Source organism: Prionailurus viverrinus, chromosome C1, assembly GCF_022837055.1.
Source record: "Prionailurus viverrinus isolate Anna chromosome C1, UM_Priviv_1.0, whole genome shotgun sequence".
Classification (NCBI taxonomy): Eukaryota; Metazoa; Chordata; class Mammalia; order Carnivora; family Felidae; genus Prionailurus; species Prionailurus viverrinus.
Genome location: NC_062568.1, coordinates 194898413 through 194915805, shown reverse-complemented (window position 1 = coordinate 194915805; position 17393 = coordinate 194898413). Strand labels below are relative to the sequence as shown.

General features: G+C 57.0%; 4 protein-coding genes across 5 annotated transcripts; 2 read left to right on the top strand and 2 right to left on the bottom strand.

Annotated features, from left to right (window-relative positions):
• Positions 1-5156: 5156 nt before the first annotated feature.
• Positions 5157-8928, top strand: FAM110D (family with sequence similarity 110 member D). Of its 2 annotated transcripts, none has more exons than XM_047873756.1 (2): positions 5157-5262; positions 7428-8928. In XM_047873756.1, the coding sequence occupies exon 2, from the start codon at positions 7522-7524 to the stop codon at positions 8353-8355; it is 834 nt and encodes a 277-aa protein (XP_047729712.1). In that variant the 5' UTR covers positions 5157-5262; positions 7428-7521; the 3' UTR covers positions 8356-8928. The 2 variants fall into 2 exon arrangements, with proteins under 2 accessions (XP_047729712.1, XP_047729713.1); XM_047873757.1 differs by lacking the exon at positions 5157-5262 and adding an exon at positions 6701-6856.
• Positions 8929-9881: 953 nt separating this feature from the next.
• Positions 9882-13120, bottom strand: CC1H1orf232 (chromosome C1 C1orf232 homolog). The gene is made up of 4 exons (XM_047869060.1): positions 13037-13120; positions 11835-11918; positions 11627-11724; positions 9882-10182 (listed from the first exon to the last, which is right to left on the bottom strand). The coding sequence occupies exons 1-4, from the start codon at positions 13118-13120 to the stop codon at positions 9882-9884; spliced, it is 567 nt and encodes a 188-aa protein (XP_047725016.1).
• Positions 13121-14505: 1385 nt separating this feature from the next.
• Positions 14506-15455, top strand: ZNF593 (zinc finger protein 593). Its single transcript, XM_047871904.1, has 3 exons — positions 14506-14803; positions 14999-15061; positions 15156-15455. Exons 1-3 carry the CDS (start codon positions 14604-14606, stop codon positions 15295-15297), a joined length of 405 nt encoding a protein of 134 aa, XP_047727860.1. The 5' UTR covers positions 14506-14603; the 3' UTR covers positions 15298-15455.
• Positions 15456-15762: 307 nt separating this feature from the next.
• ZNF593OS (ZNF593 opposite strand) lies at positions 15763-16233 on the bottom strand. Its single transcript, XM_047871054.1, has 2 exons — positions 16189-16233; positions 15763-15906 (listed from the first exon to the last, which is right to left on the bottom strand). Exons 1-2 carry the CDS (start codon positions 16231-16233, stop codon positions 15763-15765), a joined length of 189 nt encoding a protein of 62 aa, XP_047727010.1.
• Positions 16234-17393: the final 1160 nt, after the last annotated feature.

The window sequence follows — 17393 nt, the reverse complement described above, 5'->3', positions numbered from 1 at the left end:
CCCCCGTTCATGCTCTGTCTCTCTCTGTCTCAAAAATAAATCAACGTTAAAAAGAAAAATTAAAAAATATAAATAAAGTTGAAAAAATAAAAAAAAAAATGGTTGAGGGGCGCCTGGGTGGCTCAGTGGGTGAAGTGTCTGACTTTGGCTCAGGTCATGATTTCACATTTCCTGAGTTCGAGCCCTGCGTTGTGCTCTGTGCTGACAGCTCAGAGCCTAGAGCCTGCTTTGGATTCTGTGTCTCCCTCTCTCTGTCTCTGTCCCTCCCCCGCTCATGCTCTCTCTCTCTCTCTCTCTCTCATGCGCAGTCTCGCTCTGTCTCTCTCTCTCTCTCTCTCTCTCTCTCTCTCTGCTCCTCACCCCCCCACCCTCTGTCTCTCTCAAAAAGAAATAAACATTAAAAATGTTTTTAAATAAATAAACATTAAAAACACTAAAATTTTTATGTTCGATTCTACTTCCTACTATGTCAACAGATCAAACTTTCACCAAATAGAAATGTTAAAAAAAACTAACAAGAAAACAACTGCAGAGAGGCTAGCAGGGCATTACTGCCAGTAGAACACGAGTGATAGGAAACTTTTTTTTTTTTTTTTAACCAATCTCTACACCCAACCTGGGTCTAGAACTCATGACCCTGAGATTAAGAGTCACATGCTCTAATGACTGAACCAGCCAGGCACCCCTGAAGCTTTTCACTATAGTAACATATTTAGTAACTTTGCTTAAATCAAGACAAGAAAAATAGATTTTACGGAATAAAGCTAGAACAATTTGTGAATTACTCCCATGTTTATTTTCTTACTCATCCAGTATTGTTGGCCCTTGACCAAAATACCCATACGTGTGCAATAATAAATTCAGTCATGTTTGATATTTTCATGGCTTTCTCTGTGTTAAAAAGAAACACCAAGACATATTTTTCAACTTGTCATTATGAATGCATATTTGTCAATGTGTGCAGGAGGATACATTTCTTGCCGCCGCGTTCCACGCGAACCCTGCCCCCGACTGCTCTCCCATGTGTGTGTTCCCTACTCGGCTAAGCGGAGACTGGATGGTTTGGGTTCCTTGCACTGGATCAAGAGGCGCCCTCGCTGAGGCCAGCGGAGGAAAGTGAGGGTGACCAGAGAAAGGCGTGGGGGCGGAGGAGGTGCCAGCAGGTGGGGAAGCGCTGCCACCCGGGGCTGCCCTCGTGCCCGCCCGTGCGTGCGTCCGGAAGACTCCGGGCTCCACCTCGAGGGAGAGCAGATCTGCCCAAGAGCCCGGGCCGCGGGTGCTGCCCTGTGGGTGCGAGTCCGCTCTGCAGGCCCGGCTCTGCCGCCTCCAAGCCGTGTGACCCTGGCCGAGTCACTTCTCCGCCTCTGCCCGCTCCCTCCCCGCACCCCCTAGGGTTTGGGAAGAAGCAGGTGTCGCGAGGTGCGCAGCGCCTCGCGCACAGCGGACAGTAAATGGAGTTGGTTTCCTTATTCTAACCCTGCGCTGGAAGCGCTGTGCGAGCGAGCGGACAGCCTCTCTCTTACTGTGTTCACTGGCAACGCGGAGGGGCTCCACAAACAGCGTGTCATGACACCTTCCTCTCCACGACCCCGCTGCCCTTCCCTCCCCCGGTGGGTGCTGGGCAACGGCTCTGCCCAGAGGCCGCACCCCTCGGAGGCAGAGCGGGAGCCAGGCTATTGTTGTGGCTGAGATTCTTTCCTAAACGGAAGGTCCCGAATTACAGGATAGCTGCTCTGATCTCCCTGGGGGCGCACATGGCGCAGGGGGCCCCTCCTGTGGTGCTGGGGCCTCATCGGCGCCATGGGCCCCTCCTGCTGGCAGCTCCTGACCCCTCCCGGAGCCCTCTCTGCTGAGCCGCCTTTTCTCAGGACCCCCCACCACCTCACGCATCTCCTCCCTTCTCGGCACCCCATCTTGTCTCTCAGGCCTCCTGAGCCTCTCCCTCCCTCTGTCCCTCTCTCCCTCTCCTCCCTCTCTCTCCCCCTCCTCCCCTCCCCTCTCCACACCCCCTGCAGTCCCCTCCCTGACACCCTGGCTCCTGCTGTTTTGGGGCCTGTAGCTTTCACCATCCCTCCCCCAACACCCCCCTCCTCCAGACCCCACCAGACATCCCACCCCTGCCAGAAATCCCTTCCAGGCCCAGATACCCCGTCTTTGAAAAACGTACCCCCCCTCTTCTCTGGCAGAACACACGTCCTCCCCTCTCCCCTGCTTTGTTCATCTCGGTCACAGAAAGAAGAGCTGCTCTGGCTGAAGTTGTGATCAGTCTGTCATGCCCCTGCCCCCCAATCCACCCCTAAGCAGGCTGAGCTCCCTGAGGGCAGAAACCGGTCTGACCCTCCTGCTGACCCCACAGCGCAGAGCAGAGTTCAGAATGATTTGTTGACAGCAGCTGAGACTGTGGGGTTAGAAACCATTTAGGCCGGAGGTGTCATTGCAGGGCAGGGGCTAAGAGGCAGATCCATCTAACATTTATGCGCACCTTGAGGCACCAGGGGCTTTCTCAGCTGCCACTTCTTTGTGCCACTCAAGACCTGGGTCTTCTCATTCCGATTTTACACAGAAGGAAACTCAGAGAGGTTGAGTTCTTGCTCCAGGCCACACAGCCAGTGAGCAGTTACACCAGGGTTAGAATCAAAGGCAGGGGCTGAGGTGTGTGTGGCTGTGGTGAGGGGCCTGTAGCTGGCTGCTAAGGGAGGTGACAGTGTGGGTCGGGGGCCTGAGGCTGGATCTGAAGGCCTCCCAGAGCCTTCTCATTATTCCCGACACTGACCAGAGCTGCTCCCCCAGCCTCCCCACCCCCCCCTTCTCCGGAAGGAGCCAGTTCTGACTCAGCCCATTTCCAACTGATCATCAAGGTGATCCGGGAATGAGCTTGGAAATGGGAAGGAAATATCTCTCAGATTTGGCCTCCCACAGGCCCAGGGTCCTGCCTCTAGCACCGGAAGGAGCCACTTTAAGGATGTCCCTAGGGATCCATTACCAGAAAGACAGATGATCCGTTCATGGCAAGTGTGACCCAGAGACGGGGCGGGGGCAGGCAGCTGGAGCTCCACCTCATGATCTCCCCACTCCTCACTCTCTCGCTGACTTGCAGGGCTCTCTTACCCAGAAGGCCAATCCAGTTTGACCTCTCCTCCATGAGCCTGCTCCGCCAGCACAGTAGAGGGTCTGTTTCCATTGGCATCCTGGGACAGGGTACTGTCACCCCTCAGACTGTGTGCTGGTGAGAGCAAGGCTACTTGACCATCCCCCACCTCGGACTCCAGAGCTGTGTCTCCCCCCTCTGACTGGGCGCTCCGAGGGCTGGGGCTGCCTCCCCCATCTGATGGAGTGCTCCTATAAGCAGAGTCCCTTCTAGTCACCCTCATCAGACGAGGGGCTGCCCCAGGGCAGCCCCTGCGTTCCACTCTGAATCCCTCATTCTGCAGTCCAGCATCTGTCCTAGAAAAGAGCTGAGAAGCCCACTCCCCACCCCACCCCACCTGCCCTTCCCAACCCGGATGCTCCTTTAAGACCAAAGGGATGGGGGTTGTCAGACACAACAGCCCCATCCTCCCCCTCCTTCACAGGCCAGGTTTCCTGCCATTGACAGCATCCCAGCTGGGCCCTGCCCAGCCTCCACGCTTAACCCCTTCACCACCAGATCTCAGCGCTATGGGCCAAGACTCCAACCTGCATCTATAAAATTAGGAGAAAGAAAAGAAAGAAAATTAGGAGAAAGAAACCCATTTCACTGGGTTGTTTGGAGAATTAAACATATTAGTCATGGCATGAAGCACACACAGAACAGTGTCCAGCATATATTAATCTCCCAGTAGAAGTTCTTTGCCTTGTGTGAGCTTGGATCAGTCATTTCACATCTCTGAGTCTCGGTATTCTCAACTGTCAAATGGGGGAACTAAAACCTACTACTCCCCAAAGATTGTCCGAGGGATGAACTGTGATCATGTAGATGAAAGCACTTCTCAAAGAGCCGTAATAATACAATATGGAACTATCGTGGACCAAAAAAAAAACCCCAAAAAACAAAACACTTCCTTTAACTAGGTGATAAAAATCTCTTACCAGCAAATGGGCCTCTGATTTTTTCAGTCTCATTACCTTACTTTACAGACAGAGGGTACAGTGGAGAGTGGTTTTGGAGTTGAGTTTTGGCAAGATCCTGTTTCTTCATCCATCAAGTGGGATGGTCACCTCTGCTGGGGGGGGGCACCCCCTAGGGTTTTTAGGATAGACAAAGGAGATCCAAGAGCACAGGTGTGAATGTGCTTTGCAGACATTGAAAGTTCTACATGAGAGGGAAAGGGATTTGTGGAAAGTGGTCAGTTGAAGGAGGGCAGGGGCCCCTTGGCAGGGACATTGACTTTTTTGCTCTGGGTGCTGCAGTTTACTGGGGAGAAGGAAAGAGGTCTCCCGGCACCAAGCACTACAGGGACAGGGCTCCCCCTTGAGACATGAGATGTCAGCTCTAGAAGTCCCTGGTGGGGCAAGGGAGAAAGGAGACCAAAGGACCCAGGCTTGGCCCCAGAATCCTTCCTTCACCACCTCTTCCCAGCCAATCTCATTGGCCATAAGTGGACCATGGGCAGAGGCACCTCCAATGGGCTCCAAGGTGGCTGTCTTCCCAAGACTTGCTGGGACAGGCTCACCCCTCACATCTGCGGCACCCATGCCCCCACCCTTAGGCTGCAGATTCCTGGCCTCACCCCTAGGGAGAGCAGGCTTGACACCATCCACACACCCCAATCAGGACAGGCCTAAACCTGCTACAGAGGAAACAGCACAGTCAGTTAGGACCCTGTTCTGCCTTCCCATTTAACCAAGAGGTTCTGCAAACACCTAGCAGAGGGGACTGGCCCCACATGAATAGAATGTCCCTACCCCAGGCCTCTGGAGGAAGCTAGGGAATCAGGAGACCTTATCTAGGGTCCTGGCAGTGTCCCAAGCTCACTGTGCCTCCATACAAATCACTTAACCTGTCAGGGCCTGTGTGGCCAGCTGTAAAATAAAGGAGCTGGACCTGGTCCAAGGGTCCTCTCCAGCACTGAGACTGTGACCAGGAAGGAGTTAACTGGAGACCAGGCTCCTGGTCAGGAAGGCAAGGGTTAATCTGGAGGGGGGGGGGGTGGAGGCTCTCTCGCCTTTTCCTGTGGAGAGTGAGGTTTGGCTGCTACCAAAGTTACTTCCAGTCCTTGCTGTCCCTCCTGGCCTCCTGTGGTCCTTCCCAGGGACCCCTGCATTCAGCCTCCATACTCAGAGGTGAGTGCATCCTGAGCCCAGGCTGGGGTGGGCAGGCACTCAGGGACCCTAGAGCTGGGAGGCTGACACGAAGCCAGCGAACAAATCCCCCAGCCCATGTCCAGAGCTGAAGCCACGAGCAAAGTTCAGACCACTAACCACAGGACTGGGAGAAGGTGGGCAAACGGACGGAGGGCACCCTAATGTCTGCCAGGCTTCTAGGGTGGAACATCTGTGGTCGAGCATCAGGGCCAACCCAGGAGGCAGGGAAGAGACAGCAGACGGCAGATTATTTTGGTCCCTGTGTTTAAGGACTTTTTATAGCCTTGCTCCTCTGGGCTGGGAAGAGGAGAAGGGGATGGGAGGATAACCATGAGGTCAGACAAGCACAGTGCCCTCCTGGGACCTTGGAATCTGACCCATTGCCTGGTGTTATTTCTTGAGAGCTGGGAGGGAGGACACTTCCAGGCTCTCCTTGCTGCCTGAGTTCCCAGCCACCAACTACCTATGGACTGACTTACTAAACACTAGATAGGTGTGTGGGGGGGGGGGTGTGTGTGTGGGTGTGGGTGTGTGTGTGAGAGAGAGAGAGAGAGAGAGAGAGAGAGAGAGAGACAGAGACAGAGACAGAGAGACAGAGACAGAGAGACAGAGAGAGACAGAGACAGGCATAGAGACACAGAGAGAGACAGACACAGAGCCAGTAAAGCTGAACTGGCTATGCTGGGCTGGGGGGTTTGGCAGGGTCTCTGTTCCAAGGCCTCTGGGGGCGGGGACCCTCCCTCTATCCCTGGCAAGTTCTGTTCTTTTGTTGCCTCTAGACTGGAGGTCAGGTCCCTCAGCCCCCAGAACTTATGTCTCCCTTTCAACTGAATGGAGGATTCAGGGAGCAGGGGTGGCATGGGGTTTGCTGAGCCATGTGGGTGGCCCCCTCTGTTACTGCCAGCGGAACTGTCAGCTCTTGATTTACAACCGCTCCAGGTCCTCTTCCCCAGTGGCCGAGGGGAGGTGGCGGACAAGGGTCACAGGGTCTCAGGATGAGAAGAGGGCAGGGACCCCGAGGGCAGATTTCCGGGAATGCTGGCCGGTTAGGGGGAAGAATTTGTGGAGGGAACTTTTGAGTGAGGCAAAGGGCCCACATCTCATGGAAACTGCTTGGTTTTATAGCAGCAGGAATAGAAGCAAAACACAAGAGGGAAGTTCTGATAGGCAAGGAGAGGCGCCAGCTGGACTAGTTCTGCAGTGCCAGGTTAGAGACCCGTCTCCTAACTCTCAGTAAGACCTGATTAAGCCCCTTGCTCTCTATCAGTTTCCTTCTCCGTGAAATGGAAATGCAGAGGTGATGTTTACAGTTGGGCATTGGGGAATTTCCTTGGCAGAGGTACAGAGGTGGCAGGTAGCTGGCTGATCTGACCTCGTGACCAGCTCTCTCTCCTTCCCCATGGCCCTGCTGGGACTGGGCAGGGCAGTTGGCTGCAATTACTGGAGGTTCCTACCCTGTAGTTATATCCCTGACCCCCAGTGCTTCAGGGAGGGAAGGGTGGACCCCGCCAGAGCCAGCCTGTGGCTGGGGAGCCTTCTTGTCTAGGATTCAAAGTTGCTGGGTTGGGAAGAGGTATTTTTTCCGGTTGAGGCCACTTGCGGGAATTGAGCTGGGACCAGCCCCACTTCCTTTTCCAAGTGTCCTGCTTGCTGCTGCTTGCTTGGCATGGCTCCGTGGCCAGATTAGGGCACCCTCAAAGGGGCATTAAAAAAATTTTTTTAATGTTTTTATTTATTATTTTTGAGACAGACAGAGCATGAGCAGGGGAAGGGCAGAGAGAGAGGGAGACACAGAATCCAAAGCAGGCTCCAGGCTCTGAGCTGTTAGCACAGAGCCTGACGCGGGGCTCGAACTCACGGACTGTGAGATCACGACCCGAGCGGAAGTCGGCGCTTAACCGACTGAGCCACCCAGGTGCCCCAAAGGGGCATTTTTTTTCTGGGTGGCCAGGGAGCCCCTGCTCAACCTCTTTGAGGGATAGGAGAGCAGGGGAAGAGGTGGCCTGAGCTTCTGCCCCCTGGACACGGCACTGGTTGATTTGGATGGGGGAGGGGTGGCTGGCTGATCCTATTCCCAGGAATGCCTACAGGAGAGGTGCAGGGCCATCTACTCTTTCCCACTGACCATTCCTCCTTCCCTGTAGGTACCAGGGAGTCCCGACCAATTGCTCTTGGCTCCTCAACTGGCTTCCTCCCTCCAGTGGCTTATGGGGTACTATCCTGCCCAGCTCCGCTAAGATGATCCTGGCCTCTCCCTCCACCCCGTCCAGGGGACGGACCCCCAGCGCCGTGGAGAGGTTGGAGGCCGACAAAGCCAAGTATGTCAAGACACACCAAGTGATAGCACGACGTCAGGAGCCAGCCCTGCGTGGGGGTCCCGGACCGCTCTCCCCGCACCCCTACAATGAGTTGGGACCCCCTGGATCGCCCAGGACGCCCAGGCCCGCCCGCCGGAGCAGCGGCAGGCGGCTGCCAAGGCCTGACTCCCTCATCTTCTACCGCCAGAAGCGGGACTGCAAGGCTTCGGTGAACAAAGAGAACGCCAAGGGCCAGGGGCTGGTGCGGCGCCTCTTCCTGGGGGCCCCCCGCGACGCCACCTCGAGCAGTCCCGGCCCAACCGAGCGACCAGCGGCTCCTGGGGCTTGGGCCGCTCCCCAAGATGCCCCGGAAGCGTCAGGAAAGCGGGCGCTGTGCCCCACATGCTCACTGCCCTTGTCGGAGAAGGAGCGCTTCTTCAACTACTGCGGCCTGGAGCGCGCGCTGGTGGAGGTGCTGGGCGCTGAGCGCTTCTCTCCGCAGAGCTGGGGCGCCGACGCCAGCCCCCAGCCCGGGGCGCCGCCGCCGCCCGGCTCCGGGGACACCAGCGACTGGACGTCCAGCGACACGGATCGCCCGGACGGTGCTGGCGGCGGCGGGGGCGGCGGCGGCGGCGGCGGCGGCGGCTCGGAGGCCGCGGGCTCGGCGCGGGACGGGCGCCCCCCGGTGTCCGTGGTGGAGCGCAACGCGCGCGTCATCCAGTGGCTGTACGGCTGCCAGCGCGCCCGCGACCCGCCGCGCGAGTCCGAGGTGTGATTGCGGCCGCTCGGGAGCGGGCTTCCGGGAAGTCCGGAGTCCGGGCAGGGTTAAGGGGTGGGCGCGGGGCTGGACCCGGGCACCGGAAGGGACGCCCTGCCTCTGACGCGCCGGGTGCCGTGGGGCGAGACCTTCCCTCTGGATCTGGGCTTCCCCTTGTGAACCTTGGGAGGCTGGGACAAAATGATTCCCAAAGGCCCTTCCCAGCGCAGACGGCGGAGGGGGAGGGGGCAGCTATGTGGCCCCTGTGGAGGCCGGGTCTGGGGAGAGAGGTCTGGGGTGGGAGATCAGAGAATCTGCTGAATAAAACCACAATGTTATTTAAAGGAGTCGTGATGTTGGATTAGAGAGTCCATATTGAGGAAAGAGGCGGGGCGGGCTTGCGTGGTTAGGTGCGTGGGTTTGGAGTGTGGGTTCCAGGCTCACTGCGTGACCCTAGGCAGACACTTAACCTCTCCGAATCACAGTTGCACCCCTCGGTGATCAAAGTATTTTTGAAAGGGTCCTCAAGCTCATGGCCAAGTGACTGGCGTATAGGAAATGTTCAATAAACGACAGCCGCTAAGACCGCTACTGAATTGGTAGTGACTCTACTATGATCATCTTCCCCACTGATCCTGACCTGAGTGAGGTCGGTCCAAACTAAAGCTGGAAGCCTGGAATAGCGCGTTTGGGGAGTTCTGGCGAGGGGTCTGCCCCAAAAACCTGGGATCCGCCGGCCCGGAAAGGCCGCCCGCATTCCTGGAGATTTGCTGCCCCCTTTTGGTTACTAGCTATGAATGGGCTGAGATGTGAAGAATCCAGAATTGAGGACAGTAAAGGAAGGGACTCTTCAAATGAGGATTTTGCCAACCAGGAGCCTCACATCCTGCCGCTGTCTTCCTTTCCGTCAGAGACACACAGGGTCCCCTGTTTACCTCACACACGTCCACGTCTTTGTTTACGGTCATCCTCCCTTTGCCTGAGTTTCCTTCCCCTTTTTTTCCACTCATCCTTCTAAGATTACATATATTCATTCTCCCTCAGAAATTCCTGAATTTCCCAATCGGCCTCATCTCCTCCGAGCTCCCAAGTACAGCCTTATTTTTATGCCTCAACTTGTCACTTTGTGTGGGACCGGCTGGTAGTTTGAGTTCTTTCCTTTGTCTCTGACCTTCCTTCCCCGAGTACAGGGACTGTGCACATAAAAGGGCCACAGGCAACGTTTGTCGAATGAAAAGAGGCTGAACAGGGCGACGGGCCCTGTTCTCTAGGGCTCCTCAGCTTCCTGGAAAGTTGTAGTCTAAATGGGACACAACCTTTCCTGACACCAGGACTGTCTGGTCATTTTCTCCCTGTACGTTTTTGGGGGGAGAGGGGGAGGACGCTTTGAGCTGGACCCCGCCTTGAGGTTGCCCACCCAGAAGCAGTCATCCCTGAGGTCCGGACAAAAGCACGCGGTCACACAGGGTGTCGGGTCAGGGTCAGGGCTTTTATGGGGGGGGGGGGGCCGAGGGGAAAAGCGGGCGCCTTGTTGGACCGGCCGGCTAGTCACCCTTGGGCGCAGCCTTCACCCTCATCTCGGCCAGTTTGTGGGTGAGGAAGCCCCACTTGAAGCCGGCCACGGTGTCGGCCTCCCCAGGCTCCGGGCGCTCGGCGGCCTCCTCCGCGGCCTCGTCCCCGGCTTCGGGGTCCGGCTCCCGGGTGGGTTCGGCGCCGCGCAGTATTGACGCCGCGGCCGCCTGCTGCTGCTGCCACCTGCTGGCGAACGTGTCCCAGAATCCGGACCCTCGCGGCTCCGCCTCCGCCGCGGCCACCGCCTGCGAGGGGGACTTCGCCGCCAGCGGGCTGCGGGAGAGGGACGGGTCAGGGGCCGGCCGAGAGGCGGGAGGAGAGGACGAAGAGGGGAGACGGGGTGCAGACGCTAAGAGTGGGGCCGGGGAAGCCAGGGTGAGGTCAGATGACGGGGGGGGGGGGGGGGGCGTGCCGGGAGACTGGACGCAGGTCAGGACCTGGAGGCCAGGGGAGGGTTCAGAGGCACTGGGAAAGGAGGCCGGAGTGGGACAGGGTCAGGGGATTAGGGGAGGGGTCTGAGAAGAGGGGGCCGAGACCAAGATCCCTGGGGAGAGAGTAGGGGTCGGGGGTTTAGGGAAGGAACTCGGGGAGAGGGGCAAGGCCAGAGAAGGGAAGCCTGAGACGCCGGGTCCCGAAAGCTGTGGGAGGGGACCGGAGAGAGTGGCGGGGCCCAGCGGTGCTAGCGGGAGGAGTGAGACCCCCGCGCAGGTCCCCATCCGGGGGAAGGGGCGAGGTCAGAATCTTCGAGAAAGGGTCTTTGAAGCCGGGGTTGCAGCGCTGGGGAAAGAGGCAGGGCGGGGGCGGGGGCAGGGGCAATGTTCTGGAGTGGAGGGAAAGGGGGACTAGGAAAATGAGGGAACCCTGGAGAGAAGGACAGGTGAGGAGACCCAGAGGAATGAGAAACGCCTAGATCAGAGGCTTAGCCGGGAGGAGGACTGGGGAGGTGGCCTGGAGGGGAAGGGCAGTCAAGGAACGGTGATGAGGCTTGAGGTGGGAGCCTCAGGGCTAAGGAAGGGTCCTTGGAGCTCTGGGAGGGACAAGAGATGAGCGCCAGGGGACAGAAAGGAAACCCCGGAGCTGGAGAGATGGGTGGGTCAGGGGGACTGGAAGGGAGAAAGGAATAAGAGAATGTCAGAGGAAGGAGGCAGGACTGGGCTGAAGGAAAGGGCAGGGAGGCAGTGTATGCCAAAATAGAGCTAGGAGAAAGGAGCTGGCCCGGGAACCATCCCCTAATCCCCAGCAAGACAGCGGTCCCTAGACTAGCCCGCCTCAGGTCTTCAGGAGCCTGGCTGCAAATATAGACCCCAGGCCTCATCCTGCATCTGCTGAATCAGAATCTTTGAAGGAGGGTCTGGCAGAAATTCCTAGGAGGATGAGGGTATTGGGAACCACTGATCTGGACCACCCTCAGTTCCAAGCGCCTAAAGTTTCTGTCTTCTGTTCCCTGATTGTAGGGAGATGACCCCTCCCATGTGGATGGGGAAAAAGAGCCTAAAATACCTCCTAGCACCTTAATCCCAACAGCCCTTAAAGTCCTCCTGAGATCTAACCTAATCTCCAGATATGATGATTTGGCCTCTTTCCTGCTGAGAGAAACTGAAACAGCCCGTGGCTGCCTCTCCCCCTCCCTCCTTGGTCAGAAAGACAAATAGACCAGAAGGAAAGGATGTGGGAGAAGGGAGACCCCAGGCCCATCCCAGCCCCCACCAACACATACTGGTCGGCACAGGGCTCCGGTGGCAGCAGTTTGTCCTCATCTTCTTTGTTAAACAGAGACGACATTGTCAGCCAACCTTTCACCCCGACCCCCTGAACCTAGGAGGAAGGGGCTGGGAGTCAGGGAAGGGTCATAGCACCACCTCCCAGGATTCCACAGCAGCCTCCTCCAGACTCCCCAGGGCTGGGGTAAAGAAGGAAGAACTCACCCGGCGGGCCAACTGGGACATGGGATGGAAAGCCTCTTCGGTAGGTTCTGCCGGCTCAGAGTCCACTAACGCTGGGTTCCCTCTCTGGGACACAAGACCCCTCCCAGCATGAGAGAGGTCCCAGAGGAATGGGACTTCCCTCCCCTGCTGCTAGCCTGGTACGCACACCCCGGCACCCCAACCCCCCACAACTAAACACCCATCTGGTCCCCTCACGCCCTCCATAAATACATACAAGTGTACCTCTACACAAAGTCACCAGTCACATACCTTACCTGTATAGGAAACCCCTGCAGACACCCTCGAGCCCACATACCTGCCCACCCATGGACGTATCCACACACACCCAAAAATGTGTGGACAATGGCATGCATGCTGATGTAGACACACACCTGTACATGAGCATGCCTCCACAGGGCTATGCCTCTTCGCCTGTACATAGCTGTACGTGCTGTGAGGCACCTATACAAGGACACGTACACTGTTATACCATTCACACCTGTGAACTTACAGAAATTCAGGCAGCAGCACAGAGGCCCATCTACAGCACACTAAACCTCTCCACCCATCCACAGACACAAAGATGGAGATGCACACACACACACACACACACACACACACACACACCCTATAGAACTAGTTCCTGCCCCTGCCACATCTGTTTGCACGAACTGCTACTTATTACAGCCTCTAGATGTAAGACCGTTCCCAGTGTCAGAGCCTTTTTGATTTTTTTTAAATGTCAGAATAAACATGCTCCAAGTCTGGCTCTGATCTGATGCTGCAACAGTGACCCTCTAAGGGCAAGCACGACTTCTAGGACCATAGGCCTCACTTCCTCTCCAGGCAAGCCATCCCAATTCTGCTTAGCTCTGCCCATTAGGAAGTTGTGTCAGGCTGCATGTGCCCCATGTGGCTACTGCCTCCTGGTCTCTTCCATGTGGCAGCCCTTGGCTGCCATCTTTGGAGATGGAGTCCGTCGTGGGAGACAATGACCATTTTTCCTGTGGCCCCCCAATCTTCTTCCTCAGTTTCCTGAAATATCCTGGCTTTCGGCACCAGGCCATTTGTCATCTTTGAAGGTGCCAATTGTTTCTGCACAAATGTGCCTCCCCTCACAGAGCCTGTCCCTTGCTCTTCATTGTATCTCACTCCTGCTCTCTCTGCCCATGACCCACCCAGCAAACATGGATGGTACCCACCTCCTCTGCCAGGTCTTCCTCAGATTCCCCACTGAGGGTCTGTAACACTTTGGACTTGTAGGTTTTCCAGAAGGCCTGGTTCATGGCTGCAGGGAAAACAGGCCTGGCACCCAAGCTCAGGAAGGCAGTGACTCAGTGGGCACCCAGCGGGTCTGGCTCCAGGAACTTGGTGAGGCCCAGAGCCTGTCCCAGGGATCAGGTGACTTCATTAAAGATGCACCAGCCTCCCCAGCTGGCACACTGTCAGGCAGGTGAACTGATCCAGAGGAGTCTGGGGTGGAGACAGGACAGAGCTGGCTTCTGTGGCCTCAGCCCCTCGTCTTGACCCATATTGGCCAAGAATAATGGAGACATCTCTCTCCACGGAGGCCCGCTTCCTGGCCCTACGGGTACTTGAATTTGATCTCTTGGAATGGCTCCAAAAAAAATCTGCTTGCATTCACAAAGTCCATTTATAAAGTCCTTGGGCCCAAGACCCACACCGGTGCCCCTGTGACTGTAGCCATACCAGTTGTGCCTTCAGCAGGCCCTGCCCTATGTCCCCACTCAACTGTGAACTGGAGTGGGGAGGTCTCAAAGCCCCTGGCTGGCACCCTGGGCTTACATTTCTCTGCTTTGTCTGGGCTGGAAACCGATTCCTCTCCCCAGGGATGCACGTGCATGTCTCCCTGTTTCCTGGCAACAGGTTCCAAAGAGCTGGAGCCCCTGAATTATTGCTGAGCTGCTCTGGTCAGCCAGGAAGGCACCAGGCTCCAATGAACGGAGAAAGGCTCTCTGGCCTTCTCCCCACTCTGAGCACAAAATACCTAGGCTGTATCGCTGCCTTTGCTGCCAGCCCACACCAGGGAGTCCAGGGCTCAGAGAAAGGGGGCAAAGATGAGAGCTGCTTCTGCCAGCCCTTCCACTTCTTGTGAGAGTTGCTGACCCCGTGCAGTCTGAGGAGATGCCTGAGCAGAACACTCCTTGCTCACGGATTTGACAGGGGGTGCACGAAGGACGGAGACCCAAGGGAATAACTGGGGAACGGTGAGAAGTGGTGAGCGCTTTGTCAGGAACTGGAGGTATCTCAGGAGTCCCTGTGGGGGCCAGATCCCAAACTTACTCACTCGCACTCATTAATTCATTTATTCACATCACAGACATTTTTCAGTGCCTCCCAGAGATGCTCAAGGCATATTCCCTCCCCCCGCTGACCGTGGAGTCTAAGATCTGGGAACAAGCATGGGGTGATAGTGCCAAGGGATGGAGTAGAGACAGGTCGGGCCAGAAGGGACCGGAGGTCAGGGGGCGGAATCCCCTGGGGGCCCGCACCACCCAGCCGCTCCCCGGCCAAAGCCTCGCCCTGGGCGGAAGCCGCAGCTTTGGGCCCCGCCCGGCGCTCCGTCTCTGACGTCGACCGCCGCCTGGGGGCGCTCAAGGAGCGGCCTGCGCGAGTGACGTCATCTGAGGCAGTCTGGACGAACCTGCTCCGCCCCCGGGCGTCCTTGACGTCATCCAGCAATCCGGAAGCGCCCGCACGTGTGCCCCTGACCCGGCTCTGGGCCCCCTGGCCCCGCCGTCACTGGCCATGGGTCGCTCCCGTCGGACGGGTGCTCACCGAGCCCACTCCCTGGCCCGCCAGATGAAGGCGAAGCGGCGGCAGCCGGACCTGGACGAAATTCACCGCGAGCTGCGGCCCCAGGTTCCCGCACGGTCTCGTCCAGACCTGGGCTCCGAGCCCGACCCCGACCTGCCAGGGGGCGGCCTGCATCGCTGTCTGGCCTGCGCGTGAGTCCCGGCCGGGCCTGGCCTGGGGAGGAGAAGGGTGCGCGGGACGGGACGGGGGCGTGAGGTCCGGGTCCCAGGACGCGCGGGGTCTGCTGACCTCCCATCACTTCAGGCTCAGAGCCCCGCGTCAGGGAGATAGGCATACCTGAGATGCATCACCTCACTCTCCTCCTTACCCACCTCCCATCCCTACAGGAGGTACTTCGTCGATTCCACCACCCTGAAGACCCACTTCCGATCCAAAGACCACAAGAAGAGGTATGAAGGAGTAAGGAGAGGACTGGTGGACGGGTGCTGGGCAGACAGGGCTTGCATCTGGTCAGCTCCCAACTCTCTCTCTTCTTTCAACCAGGCTAAAGCAGCTGAGCGTGGAGCCCTACAGTCAGGAGGAGGCCGAAAGGGCAGCGGGTATGGGCTCTTATGTGCCCCCCCAGCGGCTGGCCGTGCCCACAGAAGTATCCACTGAGGCCCCCGAGATGGACACATCTCCCTGACATGGCCTGAGGATGTAGGGCAGGGGAACTGCCCATGGACAGTGGTGCAAGGGCTAGGCTGGCAAAGACTGTGCCAACCTATTTCGGCCCTGGGTTTGGGGAGTGGATGGCCTCTTCTGGGTGCCCTCACCCCCAATAAAGGAACTGGATGAAGAGGACTTGTCTCTGACTCTCTAACCTCCAGGCCACTCCTCCAAACTCCTGCCCTGTAGGGGTTTCTCTGTTACTCTTGTTTACAGGGCCGAGGGTGTCCATCCCCCACTTGGTCCGGCTTTGGAACCTACAGCCTTGCTTTCCCTCAGGGGTCCTGGCATCTGAGCTGGAGCCCCAAGATGGAGCCCAGGTCAGTGAAGGGGAGAGGGAAGATCAGGGACTGACCCTCAGAAAAGAAGTGGGCTCCCGAGATTGCAGCCCCCACTGAGTCACTTCCCCCAGGCCCCGGGCGTGAGGCTGCCTACTTTATCATCAGGCCTGTGGCGGCCGCCGCTGCCCCACCATCTTCCAGACAGCATAGCAGGAGCCACCCAGTCCAAGGACAGCCAGCAGTGTAGCCACTACCCCGGCCAGTGGACTCCGGGGCTCTGCTTTGAGCTCCCCAGCTATCTGCATCTGGAGGTACACAGAGGGTCCATCTGAGGGGTCAGTTGAGACTTCTGGGAAGGTGGGGGGTGGGAAGGAGCTGAGAGGGTACAGCTGGGTGAAGGAGATATGGATGCCATTGCTGCCCCAGGGAGATTCCACCCCAATCCCTCTCGCTTCACTGCCCATCTGGGCCCTGGCCGCTCAGGCGGCAGGAAACGTGACAGCCTGGATGCTGGGGGTGTTGTTAGCCCAGCTATGGTAGGGGAAAGAGGGGGTCCGTGGCTGAAGCCGTAGGTTAGAGGTACTTACCTGTAGCACCCGGAAGTAGCCAGGGGTCAGGCGTCGAAATCTCATGGTGGGTGCCACTAGTCTTCCTTGGCGGCCTGTGGGGTGGAAGCAGGAATGAGGATTAGTGGTGTTCATAATACCAAGGAGTGGAAATCAGGGCATAGAGGTGTCTGACCTCTCATATCCATGGGAGCCATACCTCAGAGGATGCTCACCAGCGTCTGCCCTCCCAGGTCTGGCAGGGGGCGGGGCAGCTGAACCTTTAAATCTGGTCCCTTCCCCCGCCTGCCCATCCTGCCAGCTTCAGGAGCAGCTGTCAAGAGAGATCAGCATCAGGCCTGAGCAGCACCTCCCCCACTCACCAGGGAGGCCAGGCTGGGTAGGGCAGGAAAGGCCTTGCCTGGCAGCGCTCAGGAGTCTTAGACCTGGACCAGGTACTGGGAGGGTCTCCCCAGCCCGGGTCCTGGCTCTATCCCTACTCCTCAGATGGTCGGATATCACCAGTCAGCCCTAAGCAAAGGAGGGGCAGGGTGCCTTATTAGCCCTCCCGGTCGCCCTGAACATTGGTGAGCCTTTTCACTTGGTTTCTGTTACATCAACGCCCATTACCTTGGGGGGGGGGGGAGGGCACATATCACTTCTTTCTGCAAGATGAAGTTCCCGCAGGGACTTTCCTATTCTTGGCTTGGGGACAATAATAAAAGGAGATTAGCATATACTGATTAAGAGAGCTGTCCATGGCACGTTAAAAAACAGCTGACTGTGCCAGGCAGTATTATAAGCACTTAACGTGTATTAATTCATTTGGTATTGGTTATCTTATAATATGAACAACAACATGTTTTCGGAATAGTATACAGAATACCTGCATATGCAGAGAATGGAAACTTTACAGTGGTCCCCACTTGGGCCTAGAATAGAGATATAAAGACCTACTGGTAACCTTTGAATATTTTACAACAAAGATGCAGAAGGAACTTTTATAAACTCAGAAAACTACCTTTAAAATAGAAGCCACCATTTACTCTGCCCTTAACTGCCTAGCCCTGCCAGGTGCTAGGAGCAGAAAATAAAGGCAAGGTTATGTGGGGCGCCTGGCTGCCTCGGTCGGAAGAGCATGCGACTCTTGATCTTGGGGTTGTGAGCTCAAGTCCCACGTCGGGTGTAGAGATGACCTCTTAAATAAATAAAATTTTTTTTTAAATAAAGGCAATGTTGTGGACGTC